General features: G+C 40.2%; 2 protein-coding genes across 4 annotated transcripts in view; both read right to left on the bottom strand.

Annotated features, from left to right (window-relative positions):
- Positions 1–13,063, bottom strand: part of fam20b (FAM20B glycosaminoglycan xylosylkinase) — a 41,422-nt gene extending 28,359 nt beyond the window's left edge. Inside the window, exons 1-2 of the mRNA XM_051645638.1 lie at positions 12,861–13,063; positions 914–994 (exon numbers count right to left, since the gene is read on the bottom strand). The gene's annotated coding sequence lies outside the window, so the exon portion shown is untranslated. The remainder of the gene's footprint in view (positions 1–913; positions 995–12,860) is intronic.
- Positions 13,064–16,286: 3,223 nt separating this feature from the next.
- LOC127410382 (ras-specific guanine nucleotide-releasing factor RalGPS2-like) overlaps positions 16,287–21,947 on the bottom strand; it is a 198,312-nt gene continuing 192,651 nt past the window's right edge. For all 3 annotated transcript variants that reach the window (XM_051645616.1, XM_051645618.1, XM_051645617.1), the window contains one exon: positions 16,287–20,556. In XM_051645616.1, coding sequence (XP_051501576.1) covers positions 20,527–20,556 — 30 coding nt within the window. In that variant the 3' untranslated portion in view covers positions 16,287–20,526. The remainder of the gene's footprint in view (positions 20,557–21,947) is intronic.

The following is a 21,947-nucleotide window of genomic DNA, read 5'->3' as shown; positions in this document are numbered from 1 at the left end:
CCTCTTGCAGTAGGGAAAGAATGAGTGCCTCATTCCAAATATGGTGAAATGCTCTCATCTCCTCTTGTGTCTACAAAAACCTGGTGTCATAGGGTTGTTTTAGATTTGTATAGTAACTAAGTTGTAAGTGATCAACCAGTGGCATTTATACGCACCGTGGATCAACTCAAAACAAGCCTGCACTGAGATGACTTAAGTGACAAATATTCATTTATTCATCAGACTTATTCCTTAAACATGTTTGGCTGGCATTCCCCACTAAATTTTATCCTGACTTTTGAAAAACATCTTAAGTTGACTCTGGCATTGATGATGGGCACCACATATGATGACATATATGATGCAGGTTCAAGTGTTGGACTTTGCTGCTTCAGGTAAGACAGTGGCTATTCTTCATTATTCATATTGGCTGCTATGTTGATGGAAAAACAAATCATGCATATTCATGTTATTGATTCTTTATTATAAATATGACATGAAGACCTACATTTTAAATGTCTTTGTTTAGTATGTTGTTTTGATATGAGTGTTGTACAGTAGCTAGCATGACCTGTAATGTCTCTTGTATGCAATGCATGGCTTATTTGTATGGAATGCATAGCATAGCAGAAGAGAAAGTGGCTGTGAGAAAAAAGTAAAGCAAAAATAACGCAAAAGTAATGTAATGCTTTACTTTCCATATAAAAATAACTTTTTAATTAATTAAATTACCTTTTTAAGGAGTAACACAATATTCAAACGAGTTACTTTTAAAAGTAACGTTACCCAAAACTGTATAAGACACAGTCGGTTATGTCTGAGTTAATGCTTTTCGCATTTACTTGGACAAACTCTCACACATAAGCCAACACAAATCCTCTTAATATATGATTAAGAGCACAGCCTGGAGTTATGTACAGGGCAGGGCTGCCACCTGTCTGTTCAGGTGTGTCTCCTCAAGACTGTGTGTTCAGGTTGACTCCTCTTCTCATGGTCTCTCTGCAGTCTTGATCACCTTGAGATGGATGAAAAGAAAAACAATAAAAATACAAATCACTAGGTGCATCAATAATTTAATATAAACTAACATGCCGATGCATACTGCTATGCAATTATTAAAATATGTAGGTATATAGCAAAAATATCACACCAGGGTCCGAAATTAACTTTTTAGCCCAACAACCAAGGTGGCAGGTAGATGAAAAAATATACCAGTCAGTCAGATTTCTTACCGGCCAATTTCTTTTATTTACTTGCACTTTATTAAAGTGGATTTTACAGACACGAGATAAATATAAACAATACTGTAAGCATGTTTAAAATATTATGAAATATTTAATTGCCAAATAGTCCATTTAGAATTATTCTTCAGATTATTCACTTATTACAATAAAACTAAATTTGTATTTTAAACTACATGTTGCATATGAATGACCAGTAAGTAACTCTTTAAGTACACATAACACAGTAACAGATCTTGATTTATTTGAAGTGAGTCAATTACTTCAGTCAGCCCCAACTGATTCATGTCTTTTTGATTCACTAAAAAGAGCCGGCTTATAGATTTACTGCTAAAGTACCGATACTTCCTTTTCAGTACTCACCGATACTGATACCCATTTATTTGTTTTATTTTTTCCTGAAATCCATATCAACAGTTTATTTCAGTTTATCATCAAAATGGTGATTTGAAATTAATGAATTAAAACTATAATCAAATGAAAATAGAACACTTAATTCTCAACATAATATTGTTTTATTTATTTTATTTGTATTTATTTTTTTCAAATGAAATGCTTTTATACAGAACCTCACAGCACAATCCAAAATACAACATTTGAGTTATTTTTGTCAATTAAAGTGCTGCATAACAGAGCATCATAAGGGAGAGATACTGCTTAAATATTATACAATTACTATTGATTGTATAATATTTAAACAGTGATTTTCCCACTCCTTGGCTCACACTCATGCGCTCTGTTTGTAGCAGATTACCACGAGCAGAGTGCTTATTCACTTCATACAGACTACATATTTATTTAATTAAATAGCAGCCGTTTAATCACTTTGAGTCACGTAACGACTGTTAAAACAAACAGAAACGGAAAGGGCTTTCACTGTAATACTACTACTACTTCTAATGATAGTATTACAGTGAAAGCCCTTTCCGTTTCTGTTTGTTTTAACAGTCGTTACGTGACTCAAAGTGATTAAACGGCTGCTATTTAATTAAATAAATATGTAGTCTGTATGAAGTGAATAAGCACTCTGCTCGTGGTAATCTGCTACAAACAGAGCGCATGAGTGTGAGCCAAGGAGCTGGAAAATCCCCGTTCACACTGCGGACAGCATGTCGCTAGACTTTGTGGTCTGCGTCACTGGTGGGCGTTCCTACTGCTGCCGCCGCTCTAATGTTAGTGGTGGACTGCACAACTGGCCATAGCAGCGTTTGAATTGTTGTTTACAGATGATACTGCCAATAAAACTAAGATATCATACTAATTTGATAAGGAAGGAATCAGTTCTTTTGCATCTAAAAATGCACATTCTGCAGGGGAGAGTGTTTTATATAACCTGCAGCAGTGCTTAATGCATCATATCATTAAACTAGACGAATGTTATATCAATATATGAATCAAACTAACTCAGAATGCCAACACGGTTTTCCACACATCATTTTATTAGGCCATAACTATGTATGTGGTTAAAGACAAATTATATAATACAGTGAAATCGCTCACAGAAACTTTAAACTTCTCCCGTTTCTTGCCTGCACTCCAGTCGCTGGCGGTGTGAACGGGGCTAAAGAGCAGCCAAAGTCCGCACAACACCGGCTCCACACATACAAGTGTATGAGCGCGGTATCCCTACTGCTAAATGAGACTTTCGATGAGCAGCTGGACTAGCTAATGAGAGCCGTTTCATGTAAACACCTGTAATCTTACTGACTGAAGACCTACAGAACCCCCTTGATGACAAAACTGGAACATTATTTTACAACCTGAAACAAACTGATATACTGTAGTAAGAAAAAAGCACCTGCCAGAGTGGCATATGACACCGCGAAACTCACCAGTCAAATAGAAAATGTACCTGCATTTGGCGCTTGGCGGGTGTAAATTTCAGACCCTGAATCACACATTCGTAAAATTAATTTCACACTAAAAGTCTCACTTTCAAGAAGGGATTAGAATAACAATCTGGGTTACAATGCTCCCAACAACAAATAGAGGCTACATATCAGCACAAATTACAAAGATTTATTCAAACGTACGACAATGCAGACACTTCCAAAACTTTAGCTCCACCACTCACATGCTAAAATAAACCCATAAATTCATGACTAAGGAAAAAAGTACTGTCAATATGTCTAACTAATTCCAACAATCAATCTGAATGCTCTCAAACTCATGCAACATTAATGGCATATCTATGCACTCATACCTAGAGTCTAAAATAAAGTGAAAGACCCATCCAAGCAGAAGCAGCTGTCAGACTCACCCTAAACACACTAAGCCCTGGCAAACACCACCTGAACACTGTCTCTCAATCCTTCTTGATCTCAGCCTGGGGCTTATATGTGTTTGAGAGCTCTGCCACGCCAAAGACTTCTACTAAACACACACACACACACACGTTTACTCCTGTACTCTGCACTCCTATATGCAATAAACTTATGAGCCAAAACATTATGACCATTCAAAGCTGAAGTGAATAAGTTTGATCATCTCCTAACAAGGCCACAGGTCAAGATCTGGGTAGATTAGATGGTAAGCAAACAAACAGTTCTCGTAGTCAACATGTTGAATGCAGGGAAATGGGCAGGAGTAAAGTCCTGAGCAACTTTGACAAGGGCCAAAGTGTGCCCATGATGACCCCTGTCCAGTCGAAAGTGCCTACAATGGTACTTTGACAAGGGCCAAATTGTCATGGCCAGACGACTGGTCAGAGCAAGGCTTGTGTGGTGCTCCGGGTCAGCAGTGGTGAGTACCTACCGACAGTGGTCCGAGGAGGGACATACTACAAACCGGTGACAGGGTGTTGGGCGCATCGATGCGTGAGGGTAACAAAAGCTATCACGTCTGGTCCGAACCGACAGAAGGTCTACTGTGGCACAAGTCACAGAAAAATTTTAATGATGGTTATGGGAGGAATGTGTCACAACACACAGTGCATCGCACCTTGCTGCGTACATTGAAAGAAGGTTGCCTGGTCCGATGAGTCCTATTTTCTTTTACATAATGTGGATGGCCGTGTACATGTGTGCCGTTTACCTGGGGAAGTGATGGCACCAGGATGCACTGTGTGAAGACAAGCCGGTGGAGGGAGTGTGATGTTCTAAGCAATGTTCTGCTGGGAAACCCTGGGTCCGGCAATTCATGTGGACATCAATTTGACACGTGCCACCTACCTAAACATCGTTGCAGACCAGATACACCCTTTCATGGCAATGGTATTCCCTGATGGCAGTGGCCTCTTTCAGCAGGATAATGTGCCCTGCGGTTTGAGGAACATGATGAAGAGTTCAAGGTGTTGCCCTGGCCTCCAAATTCCCCAGATCTCAATCCGATTGAGCATCTGTGGGATGTGCTGGACCAACAAGTCCGATCCATGGTGGCTCCACCTCACAACTTACAGCGTTTTAGGAACAGCATATTAGGAAGATCGTTATAATGTTTTAGCTCATCGGTGTATGTGGGATCGGCCAACACATGACAACTGCATAAAGGCAAAAGTTTGGCAGACATCCACAAAAAACAGCTTAGAATATGGTACTTTACATTGCAGTTTGTCTAATCACCATGAGATGAAATTCACAATGAACCCTAGGTGGTTACTGGGGTGTTCTGGATGGTCACTAGGGCATTGATAGGTGGTAGATAGGGCATTGCTAGGTGGTTGTATGTGGTTGTTAGCATGTTCTGGGTGGTCGCTGGGGCGTTGCTAGGTGGTCGATTGTCGCTGAAAGTTGAGTAGTTTGCATCACTGGCTGATAAAAGCAATTATCTGCACTATCGGACATTGGCCAATTGACCAAACTTTTAACACAACTCGTTTGATTACATGTAGAGGCACAGAGAATTAAGCTATTTTGTCAAATTCTTTAGAAGTTGTGTAACTAATTATCAGTGATTTGAAACAAAGTAGCCTAAAATCCAGAACCACCCAACTATTGATTTTGGCAGATTTTGTTTTAAACAATTAGATATCGGTACACAAATTTTGTATCAGTGCATCCTTAGTAATAATAATAATTTTAAAAAAACTTAAAGGTGCACTCAGTAATTTTTTCCTCATTTAAAAAGATATCTCCTAAAGACATGAATTATAATTTTGCAATATATGTAGGAAATTATGACCACTCACATTAAAATGAAGACTCCAGTCATATCAGTAATCTTATAAAAGCCATTTCAATCTACATGGAGAGGGTCCCCTCATGGGGGCTGCCATGTTAGAATCACATGACCAGCTGAATACTACTCGCTTAATTTCAGTAACCGTCCTGTTATTTGACACTTTCACTCATTGATAAAAGTAATCATGGCTGACTGTGAATACTACATTTCTACAGTGGCATCTGAAACTGAAAACTATTGATTTTAAGTGATGCTGCATCAAAGCCGCTAGGTGTCAGTGTAAGTCCAAGATGACACAAAGACAAAAGTTACTGAGTGCACCTTTAATAATAATAACCTTACAACTACTACTTAGGGCTGTTTTGACACAATCAAATGTTGATATATCGCAATACTTTTTTTCACAATATTGTTTAGATAACTTATATCCATATATAGCTTCAACTATTTGTGTATTCATATCATGTCCAGCATTTCAAAGAAGAAACAGGTCATCTAATTAAGAGCAAACTCAGAGCTGCTTTCATCAGTATAGTCTAAACTGAAATGAGACTGAAACTGAGCCCGTTTCTCTCACCTCTCTTATGCATTTGGTCTAGGCAAATTATTGATTTTCCGATTAACCTCGATCTTTATTTGACTGATCCCGATGTCAATTCTTAAAGTCCCAAGATCGCTCTTTCTTTCTATCCACATCCCTCACCCTAAATCACTAGTAGATTGAGTAGTACCATGGCAAAAATGTTCAGCGGCGAGACCTTTACTTTGCATGCTGAGAATAAATGTTTTGATTTTTCTGTGAAATGTGTGTCCAAAGACAAGACCCATGTTACCCATTTGTTTAATTTCCTTTCTGTTCTCTACAGTCAGTTATTGATCAAAAATCTCACACAGCACGGATGCTGTAAAGGAGCCATTGACCAAAATAAACACTTCTGTTAAAGTCTCTGCCGCTGGTATTAAAGAGACATTTCTGTTTCAGCACTTGATCTTCATATTAATGGTAATACTTGTAAATGGTACAAATTAGAACAACAAACATGCAACAAAATACATAATACATGCAATTTCAAGACATATTTATTGATGGAACATATGGACTTTGTAAACTTTTTAGGGTGTGTTCACACTCAGTTCTCTTGGTTCTCTTGGTCCGGACCAAAAAAGAAAATGATACATTTAGTCCTGGTTCGCTTAGCGTTCACACTGGCATTTTTAACACCAAACCTAAAGATACAAAACAAAAGGCATAAGGATAAGGTCACAACCTGATTGGACAGCTTTTATGATGTATATTTTGTGACAGAACTTGCCGAACATCCAAAACAATGCTGGCTGCTGGGCGAAATGCACTCGTTATATTTATATATGTATATATGGTGGTATTTTTACCACCTGAGAACAAACAAAGAGCTAAAAATGTGTAAAGGAGTCAAAACAGTGCCAGGAATTCCTCCGTTGCACACACAAATGAAGATATGAAGGAGACGGCGGTTCTGACGCCTGTACCGAACTGTAATGGGCAACATAACTGCTATGATGAGAAGAACCAGGTATGCTTGAGGTCAGTATTAAAGGCAAATTACTTCCTGTTTTTGGTCCGTGTAGACGTCTTTGGTCCACGCTGCATTCATATATCAGTCGACCCGCACCAGAATTCATTTGGAAGCAGACCGAGACATCGTCTGCTTGTTTGGTGCACACAAATGTTCGGATGACAGCGTTCACACTTGTTCAAATGAACCGCACTAACAGAGCAATCGCACCAGAGTTCGTTTTAATAGAACCAAACCTGCCAAGTGTGAACACACCCTTAAAAAGCTAAAATGTGACCAAAATGATGAAAAACTAAGGATAAAATAACATTTGTAAAATTTATATTTCCATAATTTAACAAGTTAGAAGGTCCCCTGTATAATTAATAACAGCATTAGCTGAAAGAGAATTTCTTTCATACTGTATGTAAACAAAATGGACATCAGGCTATAACTGAAATCTACCCGAATGAATTGGAATTGAAAGCTTGTGAATCGGAATCGAATCAGCATATCTTGATGTACCGTGATATTTCGTATCGTTACATGTATCACAATATGTTTTGTATTTTTAGGCGGCTGGCGATACCCAGCCCTACTACTAATAAGGTTTTTTTTCTTCACTTTAGTGGTCTGTTGCACTTAGGGCTAGGCGATATGTAAAAACTATTTTAGCGGTAATTGCCTTAAAAAATATTGCGATATCCGATTACATCGTCAACCCACCTGCTGAGGGTCGGTGAATTTTTTGCTTTATTGATTTTACTTAAAAAATGTAATTAATTGAAACACAAAAAACTTAAACAATAGACATTTCTAAATTCAAATTGCACTTTAAACTAAATGAAAAAAGCATTAAAATAACTAAGTGAATATTACTGAACCTGCAGAGTTGCGTTCACAATGCATGCCAACCGCGTGGAAATAAAGTGAACTAAACTCACAGCACCTCCTGAGATGATCAGAGATCATTTGCAGCATTCTGATAGATGACATTATTCTTGCAAACAGTTTACAGATGAATAAAAAAAGGAAAAAGAGTGAAAACTCTTTACATGCGCGTGTTCCACGATATCTGTTCCAGCTCGCGCTGCACGCCTCTGAACAAACAGCAAATCAGACACAAACAGTAACTATGTTTCCATCCAAGTTGTGAATTTAATTTATGCAAAAAATCAGAATATCGCAAAACAATGTGCGGATAAAACCACGTTTCCATCCCTTGCGTTCAAAAGAACAAAATAGTCACTACCGGGGAAATTGTAGCAACTGTGTGGCTCTTATTAATAAAATACTCGCGGATTAGGACGTGCAGACAAAACAATGTAATAACTTGTTTCATGACTGGAAATGAGTTCTGGGAGCACTATGTATGTGTGCGTTCCTCCATCATGACTTTGCGGTGTGGATCTAGAAGATATTCTTTAAAAGTATCAATAAATCTGCTCTTGTGTTTAACTTATTTGCTCTGCAAACTCTATGCAGGCATTGTATTTTTAGGACACCAGTATTTCAGAATGACCAGGGCAACAATTCAGTTGCGATGATTGGTCTGCTGGTTCATCCAGTTATGAATGAATTATTCAGTCACATGATTTTTTTTTTTTAATGCGCATCTTCTATTCCTGTTAAATTCAATAGGAGTTTATTCGGTAAATGTGTTTCCATCATAGTTTATGCGCATTTCTTTTTATTGAGCAAAAAATGTATCCACCTCAAGCGAGCGTATACGTTTTCCATGTGCATTTTGGAGATTTTATTCGCATCTTGGCTTTTCCATCCAGCAGATTTTATACGATATCCTAAAATGCGCATAAAAAAGCGTTGATGGAAACATACGTAGCTATTGATGGCTTTTCTTTTGTTTGTTCTTAAAAATATAATAAAGTGTGTTTCTTCAAGCGCGTGTCTTTGTGACTAACAGCATTTCTTGTCATGTGTCACTCCAAGATGTCTTACAGGCCGTCCGCCTGTTGCGGGTAGATGAGCAAAATTACCCGCGCATGAGATACATTTGGACGTGGAGCTTGTGAACTGGATTCAGCCTCGTCGCAATTTGCTGGGCTACTGTTTAATATATTTGGCGACTTCCCAGATCCATGGTTTTGCTATTTCCAGATATTGTTGATCATCGTCTGTTCGCAATCGGCATCAGGATCTTTGTAAGACATAGTCGATTTCCAATTACATCATCCTATTGCCCAGCCCTATTTGTAACTGGGCCCCAACCCCAAACTCAGTGTCCAAACACGGGCCACAGCGGGTCAAATAAGTGGGCTTCTTGGCAACACCCATCTTGCAAACACAGGAAAAATTCTTGACAGAAAACAGTAGGCAAACACAAAGTGTCTATTAGCCCACGTTAGAACAGCCCTGCGTTGATAAACTTGACTAGTCATTCAATGCATGCAGGAATTCACATCTACAGATTTGCATCACTTTTGACAGGTTACCAGTCAAAAGGCCTTCACATATAACTCATCAAGAACAGTAACGCATATATAATACATTTAGGTGAGCGACTGGATATTTATCAAGAAGAGATTGAGTGGAATGTCTGCAGGATATCATGTCCACGCAGGCAGCAATGATATACAATCAGCCATTCATATAGACTCCAGCAGCATTGTTATGGATCAACTGGGGATCATGTTAACTGGGGATGTGCATGTGCACGTGAATAATTTTACTTTTTTAGCAGATTTGTTCAATGTGAATTGTCAAGTAGCCAAGAATAAAGCCAAGATAAACGCAGATACTCCCATGGGATTTGAGCCCAGATCTGTTCACATCCCCAGTTAACACGATCACATGCACGTGCACATACCCAGTTAACATGATCACATGCACGTGCACATGCCAAGTTAACACGATCACGTGCACATCCCCAGTTAACACGATCACGTGCACATCCCCAGTTAGCACGACCACGTGCATATCCCCAGTTAACACGATCACATGCACGTGCACATCCCCAGTTAAAACGACCACGTGCACAACCACAGTTAACACGATCACATGCACGTGCACATCCCCAGTTAACACGACCACGTGCACAACCACAGTTAACACGATCACATGCACGTGCACAACCACAGTTAACACGATCACGTGCACATGCCCAGTTAACACGATCACGTGCACATGCCCAGTTAACGTGATCACGTGCACATGCCCAGTTAACGTGATCACGTGCACGCACACATCCCCAGTTAACACGACCACGTGCACATCCCAGGTTAACACGACCACGTGCACATCCCCAGTTAACAAAATCCTGTGCACGCACACATCCCCAGTTAACGCGACCACGTGCACAGTCCCCAGTTAACGCGACCACGTGCAGTCCCCAGTTAACGCGACCACGTGCACAGTCCCCAGTTAACGCGATCACGTGCACAGTCCCCAGTTAACACGATCACGTGCACATTCCACAGATAACGCGACCATGTGCACATTCCCCAGCTAACGCGACCACGTGCCCATCCCCAGTTAACACGACCACAACCAGTTAAAACGATCACATGCACATCCCCAGTTAACACCATCCCGTGCATGCGCATATCCCCAGTTAACACGACCACGCACACATCCCCAGTTAACACGACCATGTGCACATCCCCAGTTAACACCATCCCGTGCACGCGCATATCCCCAGTTAACACGACCACGCACACATCCCCAGTTAACACGACCATGTGCACATCCCCAGTTAACACCATCCCATACACGTGCATATCCCCAGTTAACACGACCATGCGCACATCCCCAGTTAACACAACCACGTGCATATCCCCATTTAACACGACCACAACCACAGTTAACACGATCACATGCACATCCCCAGTTAACACGACCATGTGCACATCCCCAGTTAACACCATCCCGTGCATGCGCATATCCCCAGTTAACATGACCACGCAAACATCCCCAGTTAACACCATCCCGTGCACGCGCATATCCCCAGTTAACAGGACCATGTGCACATCCCCAGTTAACACGACCACAACCACAGTTAACACGATCACATGCACATCCCAATTAACATGACCATGTGCACATCCCCAGTTAACACCATCCCGTGCACGCGCATATCCCCAGTTAACACGACCACGCGCACATCCCCAGTTAACACGACCACGCGCACATCCCCAGTTAACACGACCACAACCACAGTTAACACGATCACATGCACATCCCAATTAACATGACCATGTGCACATCCCCAGTTAACACCATCCCGTGCACGCGCATATCCCCAGTTAACACGACCACGCGCACATCCCCAGTTAACACGACCACGCGCACATCCCCAGTTAACACGACCATGCGCATATCCCCATTTAACACGACCACAACCACAGTTAACACGATCACATGCACATCCCCAGTTAACACGACCATGTGCACATCCCCAGTTAACACCATCCCGTGCATGCGCACATCCCCAGTTAACACGACCACGTGCACATCCCCAGTTAACACGACCATGTGCACATCCCCAGTTAACACCATCCCGTGCATGCGCACATCCCCAGTTAACACGACCACGTGCACATCCCCAGTTAACACGACCACGTGCACATCCCCAGTTAACACGACCATGTGCACAACCACAGTTAACACCATCCCGTGCACGCGCACATCCCCAGTTAACACAACCACGTGCATATCCCCATTTAACACGACCACAACCACAGTTAACACGATCACATGCACATCCCCAGTTAACACCATCCCGTGCATGCGCATATCCCCAGTTAACACGACCACGCACACATCCCCAGTTAACACGACCATGTGCACATCCCCAGTTAACACCATCCCGTGCACGCGCACATCCCCAGTTAACACGACCACGCGCACATCCCCAGTTAACACGACCACATCCCCAGTTAACACGACCATGTGCACAACCACAGTTAACACGATCACATGCACGTGCACATCCCTAGTTAACACGATCACGTGCACATGCCCAGTTAACACGACCACATGCACGTGCACGTCCCCAGTCAACACGGCCACGCGCACGTCCCCAGTCAACACGGCCACGCGCACGTCCCCAGTCAACACGATCACATGCATGCGCACGTCCCCAGTTAACACGATCACGCGCACTTGCCCAGTTAACATGATCACGCGCACATGCCCAGTTAACACCATCACGCGCACATGCCCAGTTAACACGACCACGTGCACGCGCACATGCCCAGTTAACACGACCACGTGCACATCCCCAGTTAACACCATTCAGTGTACGTCCCCAGTTAACACCATCCCGTTCAGGTCCCCAGTTAACACGATCACGTGCAGGTGCACATCCCCAGTTAACAGATCACATGCACGCGCACATCCCCAGTTAACGCGATCACATGCACGCGCACACACACAGTTAACACGATTACGTGCACGCGCACATCCACAGTTAACACGATCTCCAGTTGATCCATAACACCGGCAAACACACGTTTACCACACCTACTGCATAAACAAATATAAAGTAGAAGGAAAAAGTTAAAAATACACCAGCTAGGCAAACTGGTCAGTAAGATGCTGTTTGACTTGCTAGTCAGTGCTGTCAATATACTGTACATGCATTTAAAGACATGTAATGCTCTTTTCTCATCTGTATGCAAGCACAATACACTAACCGACATAAAACAGTTAGTTTACAGCCTTAAATGTGTCGAAATTTCTTGTCAAATATCGCTTTTTAACGCACTAAACATCCATTCTATCTGCCGTTTATAAACATGAGTGGCTAACGGTTAGCCAGCTAGCCGCTAACATGTTTCCCCCATATTATAGCGATAAAAACCGTTATGATATAAGTCGACGAGCCGAATTTCATCTCACTGGATGGTGTATCTCCATGAGAGGGTTTGGCGCTGCTGTTAGTGAGTTAAAGTCAGTTTGTAGTCCGCATATCCGCAAGGCCAACAAGCTAACAGTGAAACCGTGACACTTAAAAACATCGACTCACCCTCGCGCGACTCGCTGAACCTTTAAACGGACAAATCCCAACGGCTGTAACGGTCACTCGCTTGTGATGATAATTCAAATATACAGCCCTCTGTCAGCAAGGCTCCATTCATTACTGCTGTGTCTTCTGTATCCCTGTATCTCTCTCTCTCTCTGTGTGTGTGTGTGTGCGTCTCTCTTGCTGACTGCGTGTACATACACACACACGCCCTCCGCGTGTGCAAAAGTGTGTATAAAACGGTTCATTTTGATTGAATCATAGCGATTTTAATGCTTTCCCCAATTCTGCTCACTAATTTTGGTCGATGTTTCAAATGTCACAGATGAACGCTACATTTCAATAATATATATAGACATATAGTAAACTTAAACTCCTAATCTATACTGCAAATGATATATGAAAGGCAGCTATAATAATAATATTGAGAGCACAATCTAACACTTTAAAATAATCATAATTTTCTGTTTGACTGCACTGAATTGGGTTTTAACAGGTGTGAACAGCAGGGGGAAGTGTCACACAACAGTCCATTATGATACTATCTGTGTGACTAAACCTCCACAGATGATCATTTATAACAGGTACTGAGTTCACAGTTAACTATTACATTGATCAGTAACAGTGTTGTATTACAGACATGTGAAGACGAGTGAAAAAACATGTTTCTATCTTTTCCCCAGTGTGTTCACCCAAAATTAAATATTCTATCATTTACTCACCCATATGTTGTTCCAAACCCGTATGACTTGCTGTCTTCCTTACATTATCACAAAAAGTACCATAACATTTTTTTTCTTTTTTTAATACGCACACGTGCAAATGAGATTTAAGAGCTTTGGTGGAGGCCAAGAATTTTAGTGAATGACTAATATCATACAGCTTCAGAAGACGAGATACCGTATATAGTGCACAAGTCATATGGATTACATTTATGGTGCCCTTTCACCCTTTTTAGAGCTTGATTTTTAGTTTTTCCCCAGAAACTAATAATGGCAATAAATTAACACTCCTATTCTGATCAAGAAGGACCACGGTCATTTTTGACCGGAAACAGTACAAGTGTAGATTTTTTTTTCTTTTCTTTTTTTTAAAGCCATATTAACATGTCTTATTCCCTGAAGTAAAAACAATACAATTATGCACTTTATGGATATGTTTTTTAGATCTTATTTACATATACATTCATTTGCATATGGAAATTTGTGTAACTTCACTACAGTAAAGACCTAGTTGAAACATGAAGAAACTATGAGAATGTGTCATGTACTGGGGCAGATTGCTACCCTGTGATGAAAAACTAAAAAAAATAACTTGACTTGAAAATCATGTTATGACAATAATAGCCAGTAGATGGCTGCAGTGTTCTTATACTGTGTAGTAATTTTAAATTTTATCACAAGATATACATTTTGATATATATTCAGACATAATAAAAGCTATTCTTTGTCAAGTTTAGGATTATATATTTACATATATATATATATTAGCAAATATTATGCAAACAGTTAAACCTGATTATGATGTTACAAAAAGACAGAGTAATCATTTTGTTACCAATCCTTTATTTCAAACATCAAAATGTAATAATGTCAAGAAATTGAACAGTAATAAACAGAAATTAACTGCAATGGACAGTGAAAATTCAACTAGTGAAGAAAAAAAAACTGTCTGTGTTAGTCTCACCCATTTATTTCTGTGTGTGCGTGTGTTGCATTGTGGGTTATGGTCTCACCCTCTCATTTATGTATGTTCTGCACTGTGGCTGATTTATAGATTGTATTTTTATTCTTATTCTTTCCCATTCATTTCCTATGGTCTGTGAACTTTGAACTTGAACAGTTTAAAGGTTAAAAAAAAAAAAAAAAAAGTTAAAGTTGCTTCCCACACGACTTCAAATCAAGTCCAACCTTTTTGTGTGTTCAGATGGCAAGTGGAGGAAAAGTCAACCATTTTTATTACATCAGTAAAACTGATTTCAGTCAAAAATGACCGAACCATATAGGAAGGTAAAAATACTTAATCTCAGCTGATTTTGTAATTCCAGAAGTTTCTGGAACTGTCACTTTATATGTCGTTTTAAACATGAATATATACTATTTTTAAATTAATAAACATTAATATAACCTATTTTAAAACAATTTTAAGTCATCTTGAGGCCTCGACCCTCTGGTTAAGAAACACTGACTTGAAGGGCATCAAAAAAAATTCTCTATCCCTCACCACCTTCCCATCAATGCTACTTTAGCATCCTGACCTGTAGCATCCTTCTTTGAAGAAAACACTACGCCTGCAGATAAAAATACCCTGCTTCTATCAGGAGGATGTTGTTTTGCTCACCACAGTTTTACATAGTTGCTATCTGGGTTAGCGTAGACTTTGTCAGTTCGAACCAGTCTGGCATTTCCATTGATGAGAGAGGTCACTGGCACCATTCTGAGTAAACTCTAGAGACTGTTGTGCGTGAAAATCCCAGCAGATCAGCAGTTACAGAAATACTCAAACCAGTCCATCTGGCACCAAAAATCATGCCATGGTCAAAATCACTGAGATTTTGTAATTTTTTCCCCATTCTGATGGTTGATGTGAACATTAACTGAAGCTCCTGACCCGTATCTGCATGATATTATGACTTGCACTGCTGCCACACGATTGGCTGATTAGATAATCGCATGAAAAAGTGCTCAGTGAGTTTATGTAAATCTATGGGATTATTACAATATTTGATTGTTTGCGGTGTGAAAACCACAAGTCTGATCAGTTAGAAAAGACAAAGCACACTATTTCAGAACAGTCTGAAGGTCTGTACCAAGTTTTGTTGGATGTAGCTTGAAGGCTCTAGGAGTTAGTGTTAAACTTTATTCACTGTAGCACCATCTTCCATTTTTGACAGGAATGACAACGAGAATTTCTTCAATGGCATGCACTGTATAAAGCTTCTAGATCACATCTAATGTTCCAAAACTATGTTTTCTGGATTTTTTTTTTTTTTTTTTTGTGTACTGACATATCAAGAAAATATATATATTTTTTTCAATGTTTCGTCAGACCGTAAAGTCTACCCTTACAAAAATTAGAAGCTCATGGGAAATTTGCCACAAATTCACCACTGATTATTTTCACATGCAAATGAGTTTTGTGGCAAACTGTCCATTGTTGCCAAAGGTTTGCTGGAGGTTCACCACTACTGGTAAAGAGCTGTATACTTCTGGAAAACATTTGCGACGAATCACAAGCTCATTTGCATGTGAAAATATTGAGTTGCAAATTTGCTGCATGTTTCTTGATTTTTGTAAGGGTATACCTCAAAGCATAATTTTTCATTCACATTTAAAATCAAACATGGTGCTAATGTCAATAAGGTCTATGGTATTCTGCCATTCTGAACATAGCCACACTGAGCAAAAGAACACACAGGAGGCATTTGGATTAAAAAACATACAACCAAAAGTGTTTATTAGTTTGGCCTGTTCGGAACCCAGGAGCACATCTCTACGGTCAAAGGTCATAGCGCTACCATGGGTCATCAGTCCCAGTGGGCGTGGGGTCAGACAGGGAAGGTACAAGGCGGGTGGGAGCAGGTGATACAGGATGGCACAGAGTGACACACACACACACACACACACACACACGCAAATTCATTTTTTTAACCAACTCACTACAAATCTGTATCATCCACTGTTAACCACCACCACATAAAACAAGTGATGCAGTGGAGTTCAATGAGCCAAAGAAAACACCCAGAGTGGATGAATGAGAAATCCATTCGTCAAACTACAGGTGTTTGTTTCTGCATGCGTATGATATCATATGCATTGTACATATAACGACAGTGACATTACATGGTACATAGTAAGTCGGAGCAAGAGAAGTTCACAAAGAAAACATGGAACTGGAAAGGAAAAAAACCAAAAACAAAACAATACCAGCAACAACAAAAATAACATTTACCATTCCTGTTCCAATTCCAATTCAAAACCTTTAGCTCCCAAGTACATTTTTTCCAAATAGGAAAAACATTGATAAAACAAATGTCTTGGACAATTTTATTAAAACAATTTCTTTTTTGTTCACAAACGAACAATGTGAACGTGAGAGAGGTGTAGTGTGAAAGAATGGATAACGGGAACAAGAACAAGAACAATCTGGAAAAAATAGAATGATAAAGGTCCAAATATGTACGAGATAACCAAGGCAGCTTAGTCACCACATGAAGTTTAACGCTGTTATTCTGTCTCGATTTACTGTCCATACACAGTTTCTACCCTGAACTTCTCTTCAACGTCAACCGTTGTCCAATTCCACCAAATGTTTCAAAGAGACAAAGCTAGACAACGCTACAGAGGGAGTAGAGCTCTTAAAGTGTCTAGCAAGTCCCTTATGAAAAAGTTTGGAGACTTGTGAAGATGCATAAATCATATCAGTAAAGTTTCTGGTGAGATGTTTACCAGCATACAGGCACTCTCGCAATTCCTCTTCTCTTACATTTCATAATATTTCTGATTTCTACACCCTGGTCAAGCCATGTAGGTACAAACACCCAAGATCTCCTAAACATCTCTGCCTGTGCTATCATGACAGCTTAAATATTGAGAACCAGCCACACATGACTTCACAGTTTGAACCAAAATAACAAAATTCCTCGAACTACCTCAAACCTTGTAAACACTTAACCAACATGAATTTGCTGATTCACTTCCACTGCTTTTTTTCCACCTGGCAAACATTCACTCTCGTTTTAATCTCGTTTTAATATGTGGCAGAGCTACTGTAAGAATTCAGATCTTTTTCACAACCCAAAGTGCTAGTATCTGGCTCAGTACAATACAAATGCATGTAAACAAAACCTATCGCAGATTACCTAAACTGTCCGTAAACCTTTTTTTTCTCAAATATCTCAATATTGTCTGTCTCAATCGTGCCTTAATCTTCTCTTTCAGATCAGAGACACCTTATAGAAAGTGCCGTTATAAAATATTCTGTTTTAAGAGTACATATGACACTCAGTTTTCACTCCTCTACCTACCTATCCAATCATCCCCCTGTCCCCTAATTTGACAATCACTCATATCCAATGCCAAATCACCGCAAATGATAAAAACAGCAGATATGCAAATAACTTGTGATTAAACTAATTTAGGGTCTAAAGGAAAAACCTGAGTATAAACCTAAATGATCCAAAAATGAAAATTCTCTCATCATTTATTCACCCTCATGCCATCCCAGATGCATTTGACTTTTTCTTCCGCTGAACACAAAGGTTTTTAGAAGAATATTTCAGCATATTTCAGATGGCATGAGGGTGAATAAATTATGAGATAGTTACATTTTCTTTGGTGAATTATTCCTTAATTCTGTTTATTATCCTTGAGTTAAAGCCAGTGAAACATAAGCTGCTTTTCCACAATCCAGCCGAACGGTTTCAGATTTCACAGCATCATATGGTAAAAGAAACCGTAACTGTGTCAACGTGCCCGGAGCGGAACGGCACGGAACTGCACGGTTTCACAATGAGAACCGTTCTGCTCAGCATTTTTCTTGTGATCATCCACTGACAGTCACACAGATGGATTCACATACTTTATTGCCCAAGATCTTTTCTTCGTTTTAAAAAACGGGACGTTGAACCTCAATATGACATTCCACACAACTGGAAACAGCAAAGCAAAGCTTAGAAAAATAAACAGGTCCATGAAATTCAGAAGAACTGAATTTGGAGGAGTCATGAAAACCCATCTGAATCGAACATCCCGAGACATCCTGGCACTGCGGAATAAACGGCTTCATTCTTCAGCAGAACAGTAATGCTATTCATTTGTTCAAAACTTAACAGAACTCTTCTCATGTTCCCAAACTGAAACTAATGTAGGAAGAGCAAACACACATACACACACACATACAGTACAAACACTTTGGGCTGCAAAAGACAAAAGCAAACAAATATATCTGTCAAACCTCCCATCGGCTTTTCTCTCAAGAGCAAATGAAATCCTTAATGGCTCAACAAGAAAGAAAATGTGCGACCGGTTCCAATAAAGCAAAGCCGAGGTGCGGCGTTACTCTCAAATCAAAATGAAATGTAACGTTAATGTAACAGACAATTCAAATAATCTAGACATGTGCAACTATCCCAGTAAATACTGAAACAAAATAATAAAACAAAATATGAAACCACATTAAAGCAAAATGAAACAACACATAAAAACTAATAATACATTTTGAAGGGTGCCACACTAACATTGTAAAAACAAATGTGGGCTATGGATGCACACTGACAAATCTCCCACCTGGTCTCCCACCATTCACACATTTCCATATGGAAAACCACCGAGTGGACTGGAAAAACTAAACTGAACAGGACTAAATATAATTATAGAGATGTAAACCTACCGACTGGTGCACCCACTAACATTCACAGCTTTCAAGTGACAATAAAAGTGTGTTTGTGTATGCGTGTCCTTGTAGACGACATCTCATAAGACTCATGCTTAGACTCCAAAAAAGAATGAAGGATTCTTTAAGAGCTTGATTAAACTTGTGTGAACCGGTGTGCTTATTGCAGTTGCACTGAAGCTAGATGAAGTTTTACTTATACTGTTAAAATCCTCAACTGGCATCTTTTCACACTCTTTTATGGTACCACAGTAGAGGGGCTTCAAACGTCTTATTGCTGCTGCTGTAATGAGCAATTCCTTTCTCGATCTCTTCTTCCCACACACCCTCATTTGAAAACTGCAGGTGCCATTTAGCAAAATGAAATGCTTTTTTGTTTCGTTTTGTTTGTGAGTATGTTAATGTGTCGATATGAGATAAAACAGGTTAAAGAATCCATAAAACATCACAGAAGTTCATAGGAAAATTCTGAAGGAGACATTCAGGAGAACTGCTGAAGAAAATGGTTTCTTATCATCTGGAATTCATTGAGTATCGGAGCCCTTTCTGGTTGCATTTTGGAATCACATTTACGTAAATAAGTGAGGGTCTTCCACTTGTACAGTTAAACCTGATTGTGGAAAATCCTGTGTCATGCTTGCATGAGTCTAACTCAAGTGTGTCAAAAGGCAATCAGCGTCTTGTGCGAGTATGCGTTTGCGTGTGAGGGTCGGTCTTCCGCAGAGACAGAGATTTCGAACAGTTTCCTGGGTGCGTTTTGACAAAGACAGGAGTGCTGATCAGATTTTCAATCAATCAATAAAAAAAAAGAAGCAGCAAGCAACAACAAGGTAAAAGAAAGGTAAACAAATGCCAGAAGTCCTTGAAGACGAAGAGTCCAAGACCAAGGTGCTCATGGAAACAGGACTGATCTTCTGAGAGTTCTTCACTTTGGTGATGTTAGGAATCTAATGAAAGATCAAGGAAGTGTAAATCAAAGCTAAAAGGAATGAGAAATCAGGTCCTTTCAGTTTAACAAGTGGAGGGGACATCATTGCTGTTGGGGGCACTGCATCTCTCCTCTCACTCACATACACACTCTGCTTGTTAAGGCAGTGGTGCTGAAGGAGTTTGCAATAGGGCTCAGGCTGGGTGATGGCAGTGGAAAAGCTCCAATGCACAAAAAAACAGAGTCATTTACTCTTTTATTCTGCTTCTCCTCTTTCCCCCCCCCCTCATATTTCACTGCTTCCAGCCATTCATAAGCTCTCCATGTCTTTGATCGTCCTGGTCTCACTCATTCGAAGGACATTAGATTTGCTGGGACCTGAGAAAATGAAAGAAGAGAGAGAAAAATTTTCAATGAACAATCTGAATTTGATATATATGATTTTACAAGATCAATATCGATCTGCATTCCCACCATCGGGCCAATAGCCCTGCAGCGTTGCCCTAAAATCCACACTTAATATGCCACTCTGGTGCCAATGTCACACACACCGGCCATTTCACAAACAAGAGGGAAACTCAAACTGAGGAATCAGACTCTGGAGACTACCTAGCGCTCGATATGAATGCGGATTTGCACTGTGCCCGAAATGTTTTTGTATTTTTTTACCGAACCTGTAACTTTGTGTGCTGGATTCACAACTTGCCAACTTCTGGGACAATATACTTAATCATGTTTTAGTTTTGGCAGATGCCGCCAATCCAACGTTGCACATTTTCATCAGCCCAAATATTCAGAAGAGCCCTGATTTCTTCTACTGACAAGTACTGACTATTCTCCATTCTCCGTTGACCTGTTGAGGTAAGCTAGTAGTTGGATATGAAAAGTTAGGAAATGAGTATCTTGGTGCTGAAACCTCTGACCTGACTCAGCAAAACTCTGCCTTTGAGACCCCGGCTTAATCCCCAATTGGCCTTCTTTGGCCCAAGGGTAATTGACGGGCCAAAGGCCATTGGCAGTTGGCCCAGAGGAGGCACGATGAATCCCCGGAAATGACAGTAGGAATGCAACTGGCCCTGGCAAGCACTAGCATGTCCCCATTTGGCCCAATAGTGGAAACGTGGCTAATATGTTTATTGTTCGAATAGATTCTGAGTGTCAGTAGATTCTGAGAGTTTCTCCATATTATTCATGAGAAGGAACGCTTCAATCCAATCACAGCTCACATAACAGAGGAGAATTTAAATTCATGGATGTAACAGCAGTTGCGGGCAGGCACGTGTTCAACAACAGCACTCGCAGAACAGACATGAGAGCAGACTTTAACACTAAACACGTGATGAGATCGAAATAACTTGTCAGAACGGACCACAGTCCATAACCGGACCGGCGCGAGTGTTTCTTGCCTGCAGCATCAACATGCTGTTTATGGGGGGAAGCTGTTAGACGGAGTGCTGATTACATCGCATCTTCTCCGTTCGTCTAAACATGAACAGAATAACAAGACGGTTTGTTCAAAAACAGAAGACCAAAAACTAAGTCACGTCAGCTCTCTTTTTTGTATCCTTTACATTGTGCGAAAGTTTCTGGGATTTATGCCTACATGGTTTGCCGGCGTTATGGCGTCATGACAATGGAGTTGGAATATTGGATAACTCACAGACAAGGTTAGTCTTGCGATTTTATCACCCTTGAGTCATGTTAACACGTATTATACTTAAGTATTGTGGCAATACTTTTGAAAAACATTGTTTATTTAATGTTTTGTG

This window comes from Myxocyprinus asiaticus, chromosome 19, assembly GCF_019703515.2.
Source record: "Myxocyprinus asiaticus isolate MX2 ecotype Aquarium Trade chromosome 19, UBuf_Myxa_2, whole genome shotgun sequence".
NCBI classification, from domain to species: domain Eukaryota; kingdom Metazoa; phylum Chordata; class Actinopteri; order Cypriniformes; family Catostomidae; genus Myxocyprinus; species Myxocyprinus asiaticus.
The sequence above is the reverse complement of the archived record's forward strand: the minus strand, read 5'-3'. Positions and strand labels throughout refer to the sequence as shown.